Genomic DNA, 16,413 nt, shown 5'->3' on the forward strand with positions numbered 1-16,413 from the left:
AAAGGGGATTCATGTGGGGAATAGCCCACAAGGTTATGAATTCTTAATATATGTGGGGTCTAGTAACAACTTATGTTTAAAGAGAAATACGACTCGGTATGGTGTATTTTGGACTGATGTTGCACCTTGAGATAATGACGTCTTTTTTAACTAAGATGATTTTTACATATAAAAAATGTTTTGTTTACATTTTGCATAGTAGTTGACCCCGATACTCTTGCTGTTCTACTATAAAGATCACAAGGAAATAAGATGGAGTCTCTGTTTAAAAACAAATGTAGTTTCTTTTTTCGAAATGTTTTTATGTCCTTTTTAGGGCTCGCGCCTGCGTTGCAGTGCACAGCACTGCACGCACAGCGAGAGCCGTTTTATATAGGGGTTTGAAAGCAGACCACACGCATGTGCGTGTGATCAGGCTTTCACTGTCAGGCATTGGCTTTTGCATGGTTCCTTTTTTTTTTTAAGAAAAAGCACGCGTTTGGGCAAAGGCGGGCACATGTCCTGCCTTTGTAACGCCCATTCCCGACGGTGGCTAGCACGCGCAGCCGCGCGCGTTTGCCTCGCTGCCGCGCTCCCTCCCCCCGCTCCTCTGTGGTGCGCGTGCACCACTGGTTGTGTTTGGGCGTGCTCTGATGAGGTGTATGTGCAAATTGTAGGCAACGTATTGCAGTCGGGCAGGGATGATTTAGTCCTTCATTATTCTGAGATTGCTTCATTCTGTGTTTACTCTCAAGTGTTATTGTATACGAGACATCACGCTGCCGCTTGTTGTGCTGCCAGGTAAAGCTCATTGTAACAGGACTCAGATGTTACTGCTGCTGCTGTATTTCAGGCATAGATAATAGAGTGAGCGCATCAATCGACTGTGCCGTACTGAACAGTGTTACATGGCTTGCAAGCTCCCCTTCACTCTATACAGTAGTACAGTTTCTCAAACCCCAAATTTACTCTGTACATAGGTTTCTCAAACCCCACTTAACTATCGTAAACCGTTTCTCATACCCCACTTTACTCTGCACATCTCAGTTTCGCAAACCCCACTTTATTCTGCACCCCACTTTACTCTGTACATTAATTTTTTTCAAACCTATCGTAACTCTGTTCCTTTAGTAGCCAGATTTTCCAGTGTTTTGTTCCGGATACCTCCATTTAAAGAGTAATTAAACTAGTTATTGCAGCTAATTAGTCACCTTTCTCTACCAGCCCTCCCTCACGTCACAGCCTTTTGTACCAAGGCTTTAAGAGTGGTAATTCTTTTGGGCGAAAGGGCTCGTGCTGAAGAGAAGAGCACGTAGCTTCCTTGAAGCATATTGCATGCTTCACGATTGCTTCATTCAAGGCATACCAAAACCAGTTCTGACAAAGTCTGTGACATTGTCTTGGATTTTTGCATGGTGAAAATGTACTTTAACAAACTTTGCTGGAAGAAAACAGCAGATGTGCAAGGTGCCGCATGTACACGGAACATTTCCAGCACAGATATGTACATATGGTAGAAGTCTTACAATTCAACTGTATCATTTCTGTTCTACTCTGCATTTATAGATCTATTGTAATTCAAATATAGTGTACAATAAAAATAAAATATAACTTTGTAATATTTACGACGCCTCAGGTCCAGGATCCAATGTGTGTTACGGTTTTCTCATGCAAGACATAGCGCTTGGAAGTCCTCATAGGCCTTGTCACCTCATATCACGGATCTGCCGATTTTAGCATATATCGCAACGAAACGTACGTGGTGCACCCCCACATTTCAGTTGTGACCACGCAGTGTTTTGTGCCCATACAGTTTTATGTTGCTTCTGGTGAATCACAGGAATTATCGGCCCTACTATTCAAAAGTGCAGCGATACCAGACCAGTGGTAGATTGTGCTTATATCCAAACACTAATAAGGGCGTCCGCGTATTTTGTCTGAAGTCCCTGGTCTCTGCAGGGTAATGTGCCCGCTTTGCCCTCGAGACGCACCTGCTCCTTTTGAGCACAGCTAGATTTAACTGCTGCTGAATTTCTCGCATCTCCCCTGCGCCCCCTCTCACTCTTCCTTCCCGTGTCACTAGGTTCAGGTATTATTAGACTTCACAGGAGTGACCCCACCCCCTTTCTGGCAGACTGTGAGGCGACCCTCTTTTTAGGTCCAAGCTTACCAGGCAGCACAGCTGTCTATTTTGCTTACAACTTCATGTGGGCATCCAGAAAGCTTCCAACACTCTTTGTGATCTAGGATTAAAAGAGGAGGTTCCTTCAAGGCCTTGAGCAACTCAGTGGCAACTATTCAGCTGGGCAGGGATAGACGTTCAGATAATGTGATTCATGGGTTCACATTTGTTTTAGGGACCCCCATATCCCCTGTCCTTCTCTTCCACCTGCGGTACCCCAACATAACTCTCCGTATGTCCAAGAACTTCAGAAGGTGCAGAGTGCTTACAACCTAGAACAGTTATCAACGAGGGAACCCTAGCGCCAGACATAGCAGGGGAGGGATTCGCGGTGGGAGGGGCATCGTAGGGGATTTTGGGGCAAGAATTTCACTGTGTAAAATATTAAAGTGGCTCTTAGTTTGTGATCCTTTTTTCAGCTAATTGATAACTATTGCTCGGGTAGGAATACCCCACTTTTCTATAGCGCTGACATGTCTGCTTTGTGCCAATGCAGCGCACGCACACAGGGAACAGACTGCCAACAGTCATGCGCCTAAGGCGTTGTTTTGAGTGGCACTCATGACAAAAAATGGGGGATTTCTTATTTAGATTTAAGATAAAATGCTGCTACATAAGAGAATCATTTTCTGTCTTTGCCAGGTCTTTCTGTCATATCATTGGTAAGGTAGCCCAGTGGGTTGGCAGTTGGGTTAGGGGAACCAGAGCCAAAAACCGGTACACCCTATCCTCTCTCTGCTCTTCTATCCGCAGCCCTTTCACTCTGTTCTGCTGTCTAGCCTCACCCTGCATGTACCAGGACATGGATTGTGGGACCACTTTCACAGCTGTGCTCTCTCTCCAAATCTTTATTTCAATCTCTCCCTTCCTCTTGTCTCCCGCTGTACCCCCCCTTCCACTCCCAGGGATCAGCGTCAGTGTCAATGCCAGAGTGGTCTTACTGCAGCTCCAGACATGTGCAGTGTGTCTCCTGCACTCTCTTCCTCCTCGTTATGTCTCTCCTTAATTTTCTATTGCCTCTCTCTATCTGCTGTCTCCCTCCCTATTACATTACACGAGGTCAGATCCTGCGTATCTTTTGTATGTATTTATTTACTTATGCTGAAATGTGCATCATTAAACACTTATAAGGTCCCAAAGGCCACTGCACTGCAAACCACAACACATAGGTAAATCACGTTTTCATTCACACCGCAAATAGCTCCAACTCTCCCAAATGCGAGACCTATTGCATTGCAAATGCTTGTTGCCTTTGGTATACATGCCTCAACTTTGTTTCTTTGTTGATTCGATTTCAGCCCTTTCAGGACAGAAGGGTGTCCTGAATTTATGTTTCCTGTAGCTACGTTTGTAGATCACATCTTCCGCAAATTACTAGTAGAAGAATACATCGAAGAGGTAAACTTTCAAATCTTTCTCTTGGGTGGTTGTAGCCCTAGCTGCTAGTAAGCCACATCTGCTTTCTAGTCAAGTATTTTATATAATATAAAGCTTGACATTATTAGGCGTAGACTGGTGTTAACTGTGTAGAATGCAGAAAACGGGCTTATTAATTAACCGGCTTAAAAATGGAAGTATAAATCGTAGACAGCATGCTAATCACTTGCACTTCTTTCTAATATAGATTTGACCCACACCATAAGAATTGTGGTAGGTCATCTTTTGGAAGCAGTGTTAAAAAATCCAGTCGACTATCTGGTGACAGTTTAATATCAGGTCTACGTATGAACCATATTTGACAAACAGGAATTTAGTTTTGATTGGTATTTAATTTTGGCCCTTGAGGTTAATTGATCTACTCTAGGCTGAATTTATGATTTTGTCAGCAGGATCATATAAATTACTTAACATCTTTTGATTTCAGATATTTTCAGATGGCTACACTGTCTACTACTCGTGTTTTTTTTTTATGTCCTCATCTCACCTTTTACGCCTCTGCGGATCTTGTGAAGCTGTTTTGGCTAACTGGGGACCTCTCGGCTTACCGCACACGCTTGGGTCGTCCGACCCATCCCGTTTTGTACGGGACTTGGTGTAATCATAGGACCAGCTAGATCAGTCAAGAGGCCTCGCCCCCAACTCATAAGAGGATGCCAGATGTTTATCAACTTATCCTCTACACCTTCATATTCTAGCCGGGCCATTGCAAACAAGGCTTTGAGCCAGTCCTCTCTTTTTGGTGGGAGGCTATCTTTCCATTTCTTACAGATCTCTCTCCGCGCCAACAGAATCCTATATAATAAGAGACCTATGTCTCGCTGTGCGGCAATCGGACAAAAGAAACCATCATCTCCAAATAAGACTAAGGAGAGATTCACATCAACCCTGGTTTTAAAGATGTCCCGAAGTGAGTCACCCACCTCTTTCCAAAAGGATTACAATTCTGAGCACTCAAAAAAGATGTGAAGATCATTAGCTAGAAGTGTGTGGCATCTTGGACATTTGGGTGGAGGTACTGGAGCGAACTTTGCTATCTTAGCAGGGGAATAATAGAGTCTATTAATTCTTTTTCAGACAAGCAGGTTTTATGAACTTATATAGTGTCTTTAACCCCTTCAGCGCAGCGCGAATTTTCGCGCTGTGCTGAAGGTTCTAATGAGCCTATGGGCTCATGACGGAACGGTTCCGTCATGAGCATCGAAGGGGTTAATGATTGCTCAAAAAGGGAATCTACTGAGGATTCTATGGGGGTTCGGTTCCATACTGCCTCTGGGGAAGGAATTGCTAGATCTTCACCTTCTAGTAAATGATAATACCATATCGAGATTTCCTTTTTGATTGGTAGAGCGGAGTGACACAACCTCTCAATCTCCCCTTACTTCCTCCCTCTCCGCATTATACCAGGACACTAGCTGTAAATATTTAAATCTAGATAGTCCTGTGCCTATCTTAACTCTCAGATATTCCCAAGAATGTACTCCTTCGGTGTCCACGAGCTCCACCCATGTGTTAATTCCTGCCCTCTTTATTGGCAACGCTAGACTGTCTTTCAGGCACTCCGGGGTTCCGGGCGATTCCCAGACAGGTGCCCGGTCCGAATAGTAGCCTATCCCACAACTAAGTCTCGCCCTGAGCCACAACCCCAGAGTGGCCCTCAAGACCTTCAGACGTACCCGCTTAAAGAATCTGGGGGACCCAAACTTGTACAGAAAAGCCACGTCTCCTCCTCCTCCTCCTTCAGCTCTCACCATCTCTCCCAGCAATCTGCCCCAAGCTGACTCATCGGGTTTCACAAGTAACATCCGGATGCTCTTAAACTGGAATGCGACTGCATACAGGCCGATGTCGGGAAGAGCCCTCCCTCCTTTAAATTAGTCTGCGTCTGAGTTTTTTCCAAGTCCCCAGACAAAGCTCCCAATCTTGCTCTGTAACTTACTAATGCTCTCTTTCGAAAAGGTTAGAGGTATAGTGGAAAATAAATAAGAAAGCTTAGGGAGAATGACCATCTTTACCAAATTGATTTTCCCGTAAATGGTTAAAGGGAGATTTCTCCATCTACTGAAAATACTGTCTATTTCTTTAGTCCCTCTGTTTAGGTTAATCTGAGGAATTTTTTCCAGATCTTTCACAATATAGATCCCCAGATATCTAAACTCTGTGCTCACTGGTCCCCTCCACTGCTCCAGATTCCAAGGCATAACCTCTGTTTTTGATCTATTCACCGCGTAGCCTGACATGCACCCAAATTCAACCAATAACTCCTCAACCTGAGGAAACACCACATCCGGGTCACTTGTATATAATATCAGGTCATCTGCATAAAGGACTAATTTGGAGCTATAGAGTTCAGACCTATAAGGGGAGATTGATTTGTTTAACTGTATAGCTTGCGCCAAGGGTTCTATGTAAATATTAAATAGAGGGGAGATGGGGCAGCCCTGCCTAGTTCCTCGCTGGATTTTAATACTTGGTGTTAACAGACCATTTAAGAGAATCAGCGCCGAGGATCCCTGATAGCAATTCCGTAGGGTTTGGATGAAAATGGGACCAAACCCCATTACCTCCAAAACCTCCCATAGGTACACCCAGCAGACTATCGAACGCCTTGGCCGCGTCTAATGCGACTACTGCCAAGGGATCAGATCTTTGAATGGCTAGATCTATATTGCCTATCAACAGATGTGTCTGGTCCTGGATGTGCCTTCCAGCCATGAACCCCTTCTGGTCTGTATGTTTCAGCTTGGGTACCAGTTTTGCCAATCTCCCCGCCAGATTGGCCGATATGAGTCTGCCCTTAAGGGGTCCTTGCCTGGCTTTAAGATCAGAACAATTATTGCCTCCTTCCACGAGTTAGGTACTCTACCAGCTGGGCAATATACGGAGTTAAAAATAGTGCCCAGAACAGGAGACCGCTCTTCTTGCAAGATGCTTATATACTTCACTTGGAAGTGAGTCCGAGCCGGCAGCTTTTTTATTCTTTGATTTCTTAATCTGCTCTGTGATTTCCTCCAACGTGATAGGTGCATCTAACCTGTTCCTACCCTCCTCTGGCAAGATAGGCAATAGTTTATTACTCAGCCATGAGCGAATGGAACAAGGGGATGGAGCCAGTTCCTCTTTATAGAGGTTCTGAGAACAGCGAAAGAAGGCAGGTTTGCATATCCTTATTTTTACTTGATGCCTCCCAGTTACCATTAACAATCATTCTTTAATATTGTTTCTGGTAGAGTCAACTCTGGCTTTCCACGCCAGTAAGGCTCCTGCTTTTTCCTCATACTCAAACTTTTGCATATTTCTAGTGTCCCATCGTGCTCTACACCTTGCATCCAGCTTCCCTCTATATTCCCGTCGAGCCTCGTCAAGGTCCTGCAAAACTTGCAAGAGATGCTCAGAGTCCCCATTATTTAAGCCATTTCTGTCCTTCTCTTAACTGACTTATTCTTCCCTCAATATTTTTCAGTGCCACGGCCTCTGCCCTATTCTTAGAGCATATGATACCGTGTAATCGCCCCCTTAGGCATGCCTTGTATGCATTCCAAATAAAGACCTTTGTTGAAGAACCGATATTCAACGGAAAAAAAATCTAAAGAGAAAGACTTCATAGTCTTAATAACTTCAGGGTCAAGAAGCATGGCCCTCTTTAACGTCCATCTAGACTGTACCTGTAACCCTTTACTCTGAACTGTAAACTGCAATGGTGCATGGTCTGAAAGGTGGCTTGGCATAACGGTAATCCCCTCTAGGTCATTGAAGAACTGTCTATCTATAAAAACATAATCGATCCTAGAGGAGTGACCGTATTTCTTACTACAGAACGTGAAGCCCTGTTGACTACCCTTCATAACTCTCCAAACATCAGTCCGATCTAAATCTTGGATCAGGTTTAATAATGCACGACGCAGCTTTGGGGCACCTTTATAATGACTCGGATTAGACCTATCTTTTATGGGGTCCAATAGGACATTGAAATCTCCACCTAGAATATAGGGAGGTGACTCCAGTGTCAATATTGATTGCAACTTAAGTATGTAGGTCGAGTCATCAATATTAGGACCATAAAACGAGTCCCACTACGTCCGTGTCATTTAATGTAAATTGGGCCACTAATCATCTCCCAGAGGAGTCTATTTAAGTTCTTTTAATGGAGCAAAAAGCGCCATGTTTCACCAATATTGCTACACCTCTACTATGGGACGTCTGGTGAGACACACTAAAACATTTTATCCAGGGGACATTAGAAAAAATTGAACAGCTTTCTGTTAAACTCAAATGTGTCTCTTGCAATAAGCAGACGTGGGCAGTGGATAATTCCAGATATTTAAGGATTAGCCTTTGCCTACGAGGGCACCTCAGTCCATTTACATTTCAAGAGATAAAGATGGTCCTTCTATCCCTTAAACCTTGGTTTCCTGCCATCTTCCCAATCTACCGGAATGGCCTGTATGGCTAACTCGGCATGATGTATTACAAACAGAGGTGAGATGAGATTGTTTTTTAATTTTTACCCAATGCTCCCCACCCGTGTGGCTCCCCCCACCCCCCTCCCCAAACCCCTGTGCCGGTGCCCCTTCTTCCCATGAGGAACCCTCCCTTCCAAAAGGCAGAGCCTATTTGGCTCCTCCTCCCCCCTGAGATGTAAAATCATAAATTAACTAAAGTTCCTGCTAGTACCCATTCTAAACAGTAAGAAGCATTTACCTTATCTTTTACTTATCTCCTTTATCTTCCCTCCTACTTTTTAACCCCCTGTTCCTCCTTAATCTTTACAATGAGGGCGTCGGCCTCCTCTCCTGATTTTATCTGGTACATGAGATTATTCCATATCACACGAATCAGTGCTGGGAACTTCAACTGTGCCTTGGCCCCCATATTATTTAGCTCTTCCAACCTTTTTTCCCAACTCCCACTGTCTCGTAGCAGTTACCCCTTAAGATCAGACCCCTCCAAAGCTTCAGGAACGTTTAAAAGCCTTAAGTTGTTCTGCCGTGAATGATTTTTTTAAGCGTTCAATGTCCTCTTTCAATTCTCTGTTCTGAGCGGACAATTTAGCTACCTCTGCTTCGGTCGATCGCATAGAGTCCTTCATCATCGGGATTTCTTTCTCCATGGCCTCAGTTCTTAATGTGACTTCATCTAATCTTTTTGTTATTATTTCGCCGGAGGCTTGAATTGCTGCCTGGTTCGCCTATGAGGTTAAGAATCTGCTAGTCATCTCGGCTTGATAATTTTCTGAGACTGTAAATCTACAGGTTATTTCGTCCTTCATTGCCAAGAGAATATTCGCCAAGGTGGAGGAAGCTACATCGGGTTTTCTTGTTATCTCTGGTACTCCATTAATGGTAGTGCCGTTGTCTTCTACAACTCCTTGTTGTTCTAAATTACCAGCGCCAGACAGCTCCATAGAGGAACTTCCTGGGTTATTACTTGTCAAAACTGAATATTTATTGGACAGGTTTACTGCTGGATGTATCATTATCGGGGCTTTGACTACTTGCTGATCTCGCGCCTCTTCATTTGCCGGACTTATGATATTAACAGTATTGACAATGATAGGAGCCCCCTGACTTATATTGTCTTCGGCTACATCTCCATGATTTAATTGGGAGGGGGTTGTTGAGGCGGTACTGGTAGACATGACTTTATAAAAAGTTTTGAGCAAGGGGGTAACTTATCTTAGGAGGTGATCCTTTCTTAACCTTTCCTTTCCTTCTACCAGCAATGTCACTTTTTTTGGTTTTAGCCCCAACACCTTCGTCGAAGTTACACCCTTTAGCTTTACCCCGTCAGACGCTAACCCGTACTTCAGAGATAGGTGGGGGAGACGCGTGGGAGGTAGACTGGTTTCTCATTTAGAGGGTCAAAAACTGACCTAGCACGGAGGGCGTACCTATTAACTTTGAGGGTCTGGACCACCTCTGGTGTTGTATAGCGTTTTAGGACCCTAGTGTAATTTTCCCAATTCATGCCCTTATATATAGGTATAAAATACTGTATCCATATTAAGACATAGCTCAAGTCGACCTAATACGGCTTGGCTACTTCCACCAGTTCTGAAAATCTACAACGATTTCTTGGAAAAACCCGCCTTCAGCAGTCAGGGACTTTCCCCTGCATGAATATTACATTATCAATGAAATCATGGAGTTTTCAGAGAATTAAGTCTCTGATGACGTTATTATGTCCAATCTTACGTCAAACTCTGCACCTTCAAGGTATAAATATGCCCACACTTATCCAAACAAACACACAGGGGTTTGGAGCACTTCGACTATCTACTTGCCCGACGCGCCCTGCTGCAGCAAGTGCTGAAGGAAGCCGACCCTCCAGCTGACGCACTGAGAGACGCTGTACTTTCTCCTGCCGAGAAATCCAGCTCCAGTGTTTCCAGGCTACCCTTGCGGGTTGCTGGGAAATAGAGTCCTGAGAGAGATACACAAGACCAACTACATTCTAAAACCAAGGTACGGAGCTGATTAGACCCTAAGAGAATTCTTGGAATAGATTCTTGGCAAATAATACTAAAACTAGGCTACACCTCACTTACTTCTTCCCTTGTACTAGACCGAGGTTGGGTAGGCGTATTTTATAAGCACCAGTTGAGTACTTTTAGTCATTATTTATCACTGTATGTATTTTATGCATTTTAGGTATCTTATAACTTGGAAACCATATCATGCTTTTACAGTATTATTTTATAATACTCTTTGTATTAATTGCTCTATACTTTACAGCAAGTATTACGATTGCAACAGTTAATTTCTTATGCTTGTGAAAGAAGACTGTTCAATAAATACCCTTTTATTTAAAACCCCCGTCTCTCTATTTCTCTGCACCTCTGGTGAAACGAAGCATGCACGATTGAGTGAAATAACTATTCTTTATCATCGACTCTAGAGATATATTTCTTATTCTTGGGGAACAAAGTTGTCATATTTTAAGAGGATGTCAGAAACTAATCCCTTCTTGTTTATTCAAGAAAGTTTCTAGTGACCTCTGAGCTAGCTGGCACACACACAATTAAGTTTAGTATATTCGGTAGAGACCTAGTTGACTTCAGTCCTACGTCTAAACTACAATATACACTATTCCAATGCGCAGAGCCTATTGGGAATATAGGAACTCAACTACACTGGCGGCGCCACTTCCGTGCTTCCAAGACCGTTCTGCCCAGCAAAGCTACCAATACGGAGCCCTCTGCATCCATCCATCTGTCTGTCTGTCTGTCCGAAGCCTCAGGGACTCTCACCCCCTTTTCTTCAGGCACAGTAAGTCTCTCCAGGGACCACACTCTCCTACGTGTCCAACCCACAATGTAGCCTCTAATGGTATGTGGACTCCCTACCTTAGTGCTGGCGCCAGCTTCAAGATCTGAATAAGAACTCACTCCTTTCTCCACAACATCTAACTCTGCCGTGTTCGAGAGGAAACCCGCGCCGCTGCCTCCCGTGACCCGGGAACAGAAAGAGTTGAGTCGCGTCTTTCGCGCACGAGCCGCTTCCACCCACCGCGAGCACCAGCCGCATCCGCCGTTCCCTTCACCACGCGGGGGATCCAGTACCACGCACTCCGGCAGCATAACAGGTGATAAGGGGGGTATGAAATATTATAGGGGAGATTTTATCATGATTCCGATTTGAAAGCTAGCAAAAACATCATGACAAACTATAAAAAAAAAAAACATCTCTTGGGGGGAGCCGAGCCGCGGCTGTTCAGCTATCGGCCACCATGTTTCTCACCTCTACTACTCATGTTGAAGAATACCATTATTTACTGTATCTCAGTGGTATATATATTTTTTTTGTGTGTAAGAAACCACCACCTTTTCGTTCCGGTTATTACACGTGGTTGATCACGAATAGTAGTTTTAGCTTTTCTGACTGACACCTTTTAGACCATCTTCACACGTCTTCCTCGTCTGTCATGTTTTCCACTACTTTGATTTTGCCATCGCCTTTTTTTCTGGTTAACTGCATATATTAATGTTATTCTTCGACACTTGTGGTTTTTCTACATTTCACTTTGGGATTGTTTTGTTTAATTTGCTTTGTGATATTTTAGGTCATTGTGATGTGTTATTGCTAGGTCTTTAATTTACTACAGTTTGAAAACACTGGTACTTGAATTTGACCTCTGTAAAGTAACTGGAACAAAGATTGTACAGGGATGTGAAGTTTGCCCTAAGTGGCCAAGCGAATGCTGACGTGGGTCTCGTGCTCACTGCACCACTAGAACCAAGCTGCACCAGACTGAAGGATCCCAATCAGGCCAAAAATGGGCTTGGGTTGGTGGTGGTTCGGTTCAGACTGAGGGTCTGGCTTGGCAGTTGCGGTTTGGCTACTCCTATTGGAGTAAAACCAATAATGATTTACATATGGCTGGGTCTAATCAGAGGTGCCATTGTGTACAGAAGAACAATGGGTTTGAATGCTACCATGAGCGATTATCACCTTTTCTGCATTTCATTGTTCGACACACAGGTACATTAGTGTTGATGCAGCAGGATAAATAAAGTTATGTGGCTTGCGCTTTCATAGCTATGTGTGTATGAAAATTATATGAATTCGGTACACAGGGTGAGAGAGGAGGCTTCTAGTTTAATGGCACAGGACCATGTATGAACATACATAATAGACTAAAGTGCAGATACTGGATCTTAAAAAGGTGAACTGTTTAAACTTCAGATTCTATGTGAAAAGGTTCAAGAATTGAAATCTTATACTTGAGGAAATTAGTGAAAGTTGTATTGATAGAATTGTCACGTTGATACGAAAATAAACATAAAAGAAATACGTAAGCACTTTTAAGATCTGAATATTCACAGAACCACAGGTCACAATATGTGAACAAAGGAGTAAGACCACAAAGTGTTTGTGGAAAGAGTGATTGCATGGACAACCTTCCAGTAGCATTGGAAGACAAAAAAGCAGCAAATAATTTTTAGAGGTTCTAGGGGAAAAACGGCTAGGGTAAAGAAGGGCAATTGTGCAGTCCATATAGGGCCGGGTTTACTGAAGGTAGGGAAACAGACACAAGGACTTTCCTTCATCTGGTTATATTTGTCATGTAGGTCTCCATGGTTAAATTAAACAGATCAGAAAATGCAGCCTGCTGAGTACTTTTAGAAAAGGATGTCACAAAATGAAGCACCCCCGAAACCCTAAAATGGTTTCTGAAAATACTCACCGAGCTGGGCGCACACCGTAGTCTGGGTCTTAGTCTCATCTTTTCTGTCTAGGATACTCCCCACACTTCCCTGCCAGAACAAACCCAAAAAGATGAATTACCATATTGACAGAGCTTAGGACTACATAATGGATGAAAGCAGCTGTCCAGAAGTGACACAGCTTAGACCAAAACAAGCATTGGCATAGCCAATAGGTCTTGCCTATGTAAGAGCCAATGGGTTTGACAATATGTTTTAGCCATGTTGTACACCAGCATGGCTGCAGTTCAACACGGTTAGTGGGGTAAAGGAGAGTGACATGGAGTGTTGTACAAGTGGAGTGGGATAGTGGTGTAGAGCAGAGTGGTGTGGTGTGGCATGGAGTGAGTAGAGTGGCGTGGAATGGCCTACAGTGTTGTAGAGTAGAGGATGTGTAGAGTGCAGTGGCTTACAGGATGTGCAAAGTGGAGTGGTGTGGAGAGTGTGCGCAGAGTGGCATGGATTGTCAGAGTCGAGTAGTGTAGTAAAGTGGAAGGGCATAGACCGGAGCAGAGGGTTGCAGAGTGGTGTCGACTGGCAGAGTAGAGTAGTGTGTTGTAGAACAGAGTGAAGTGGTGTTAAGTACAATGGTGCAGAGAAGATTGGCGTACAGCGAGGTGGAGTAGAGTACATTGGTTTAAAGAAAAACGGTGTAGAATGCACTCGCATAGAGTACAGTGGGGTAGACCAGAGTGGTGTAGAGTACATTGCAGTGGCGTAGATTGTTTCAGAGTAGAGTGAAAATCTGGAGTGGAGCATGGGAAAAAGGGAATGGAGAAGGGTAAAGTGACTTGCAGTGGTGCAGAACGGATTATGGTGCAATAGAGTGAACTGGCATAGAGTGCAGTAGAGTTCAATGGGGCAGAGTAGAATGGCTTTGAATTCCGTGGCAGAGGGTGCAGTCTTGCGGAGTAGAGTGTCAGAGTGCAATGGTATAGAGTGGCGTAGCGTGTAGTGGTGCAGAGTAGGGTAGCGCAGAGTGCGATCTTGCAGAGTATAGTGGTGCTGAGTGCAGGCCTGTAGAGTGGTGCAGAGGGCAGTCTTGCGGAGTACAGTGGCGCCGAGTAGAATAGAGTGGTGTAGCAGAGTGCGTCAGAGTACAGTATAGCGGCGTAGAGTGCAGTTGTGCAGAGTAGTTGGAGTGGAGTGCATGGCTTTTGAGTAAAGTGGTATAGAGTGCACTGGCGTTGAGTGCAGTGGTTTACAGCGACGTAGATTAGAGTTGTATAGTGAGGCGCAGCGTAGAGTGAACTGGCGCAGAGGAGAGTGGTTTAGAAAGCTGGCTCTATATATGGTGTGCCATCAGGTAGTTATACCGTGCAGTGTGTTCAGGGGTTCCCGAAAATATACAGGTCTCAATGTAAAACCCAAAGTGCTCTATTAGTGGAAGTGTGGGCGATCAGCCTTAGGCCTAACACAAGACATTTATTGCTGTACCCTAACCAATAATGGACACACGACTAAAGGAGATCCACAACAATTTTAGAAAAAATATATACTTTGTATTTTGTTTTAATACCAAGTTCTTCGCGATAAGGTAAATAGATTTTTAAATAATAATACTCTTCACTTTAAAAAATCAACACTTTGAAACGTTTCAGACCAAATCAATTTTATCCTATGGGTAAAACAATATTGCGGTTAAACAGGTATGTAACACACTTATAGATCCAGTTTTCAGAACCAAAGGTCGGCAAGTGTAGGAGGCTGGCTGTGTATATACTAAACCAAAGTAAGGTATAGTGTGCACGGAGTCCAGTAGATCCCCAATGGCATACAGAGTTAAGAGTAGATAATACCTTACTCCTCATTTGTGGTAGTGTGGGCAGGCAGTAAGGCTTTATCAGAGGGTAGTGTTTAACATTTTATTGTACAAACTCAGGAAACAAAATGATGTCACATACTCAGACTGAACTCGGGCCAATTGTTTGTATCAAAAATGTCTTTGTTGTATTTTATTTATAGAACAAAGCAGGACTTATATAGGATAGTACTTTTGAAGACAGTGTTAAAAAGCAAGCTGGATGAATAATGATTTCTTCTTACAGGTTTGTAAATATGTGCTAATACAGCTGTAATTACTTTTGGATTACTTTTAAGGATTAATTTTTCTACACAGTGTATTATGCCAAGATATCGCACTGGGACAGTTCCTGGATAAAAGGTAAGTAAAACAGTTTCTCTCAAAACACAGTTTCTTAGATGTTCATACACTTTTCAAATCCGCACTTAGAATGTTTTCCACAGAAAAACAGTCAATGCAGTTCTATGGGAGAAAATCAAGTTATTGGTTTAAAGGTGAGTAATCAGTCTTGGGAGTGGAGTTTGCAGGGTTAGAACCAGGGTTCTTCCAGGGTCAAGGATGCACTCAAATGAGCACCCTCAGCGGCACTAGAGCGGCCGGGTGCAGAGTGCTGAGATCCAATGTTATCTTGGGGGGGGGGGGGGGGGGGGGAGGGGCAAATATTCTCGCAAAGGAGCCCAAATATCTTTAGGTCGAGAGGTGGACGGCAGCTCCTCCTGAAACAGTTCCAGCTGTTCTTGGCAATACACCATATCCGTTAACCATTGAGACGCACGTGGATTCGACGACATTCCCAAGTGAATAGCACACGCCTTTTGGCCAGAAGCAACGCCACTCTCACAAAGCGTCCCAGAACGCCTTTCGTACCCGGCACATGCCCCAACAGACACACCAGAGGCGTACACTCCAGTCTGCGCCCAGTCATGGTGTAAATCAATTCCAGCACATCCACCCAGTACACGTGTACAGTCCTGCACTGCCAGGCTAGATGAAGGAAGTCTGCAACGCCCTGCCCACACCGCTTGCAGCAATCAGTGTCTCGAAGCCCCAGTCTGTGGAGTTTCTTTGGAGTGTGATACGTCTGGTGCAGGAATTTCAGGTGGATAATGCGGAGATTACAGTTAGACGACAGCCTACCGGTCACCGTACAAATCTGTTCCCACTCTTGCAATGTGACTTGCGGATCTAAAAGCTTATTCCACCTCCCCAAGCTTTTATCCTCTGGGTGTACTGTCTCTTACTGCACCGCCTTATACAGTCTAGTGAGCAAGTGCTTCCGGGAGGCAACCACCATGACCATCTGTAAAGCCTTAGACACAGCTGGCTCCTCCGGAAAGCAAGTGTAGTGGTCCCGGACAGCCCTGCGTAATCTGTAACACGTGTATTGAAACAGTGGGGTAGGATTTGAGATATAGTCTAAGTCCGAGCCTGTAATGTATGTCCCCTCTCTGTACCCGGCCCACGCTCGCCCGCCACTGAAAGAGCAGCGTGACCCTCAATGCACATAGCCGGGGCATATAAAGGCAGTCGATTCGTCCCATTACCGATTTCCTGCCATGCGGAGACCGTGACATCAATGGTATTAATGGTATTAATTTCAGATCTGGGTGTTTGCCTGTGTACATGCGTCACGATGTTCTTTAGCGGTGTCGGATCAGCATCGCCCTCCTCCACCGCCACATGGGGGATAAATCCATGTGGGCGGCACCAGAAATATGCATACTGCGCCTGACCACAAAGGTAGTACGCATAGAAGTCCGGAGCATTGAATCCGCCCTTCTCGAAGGGTAGAGTCAGTGTGGCCCA

General features: G+C 44.3%; 1 protein-coding gene across 1 annotated transcript in view; it reads right to left on the reverse strand.

Moving 5' to 3' along the window:
* Positions 1-16,413, reverse strand: part of ABCE1 (ATP binding cassette subfamily E member 1) — a 147,261-nt gene that overhangs the window by 77,077 nt on the left and 53,771 nt on the right. Inside the window, exon 7 of the mRNA XM_078676877.1 lies at positions 12,785-12,854. Coding sequence (XP_078533003.1) covers positions 12,785-12,854 — 70 coding nt within the window. The remainder of the gene's footprint in view (positions 1-12,784; positions 12,855-16,413) is intronic.

The sequence above is a fragment of the Lissotriton helveticus genome, chromosome 2_1 (genome assembly GCF_964261635.1).
Source record: "Lissotriton helveticus chromosome 2_1, aLisHel1.1, whole genome shotgun sequence".
Classification (NCBI taxonomy): Eukaryota; Metazoa; Chordata; class Amphibia; order Caudata; family Salamandridae; genus Lissotriton; species Lissotriton helveticus.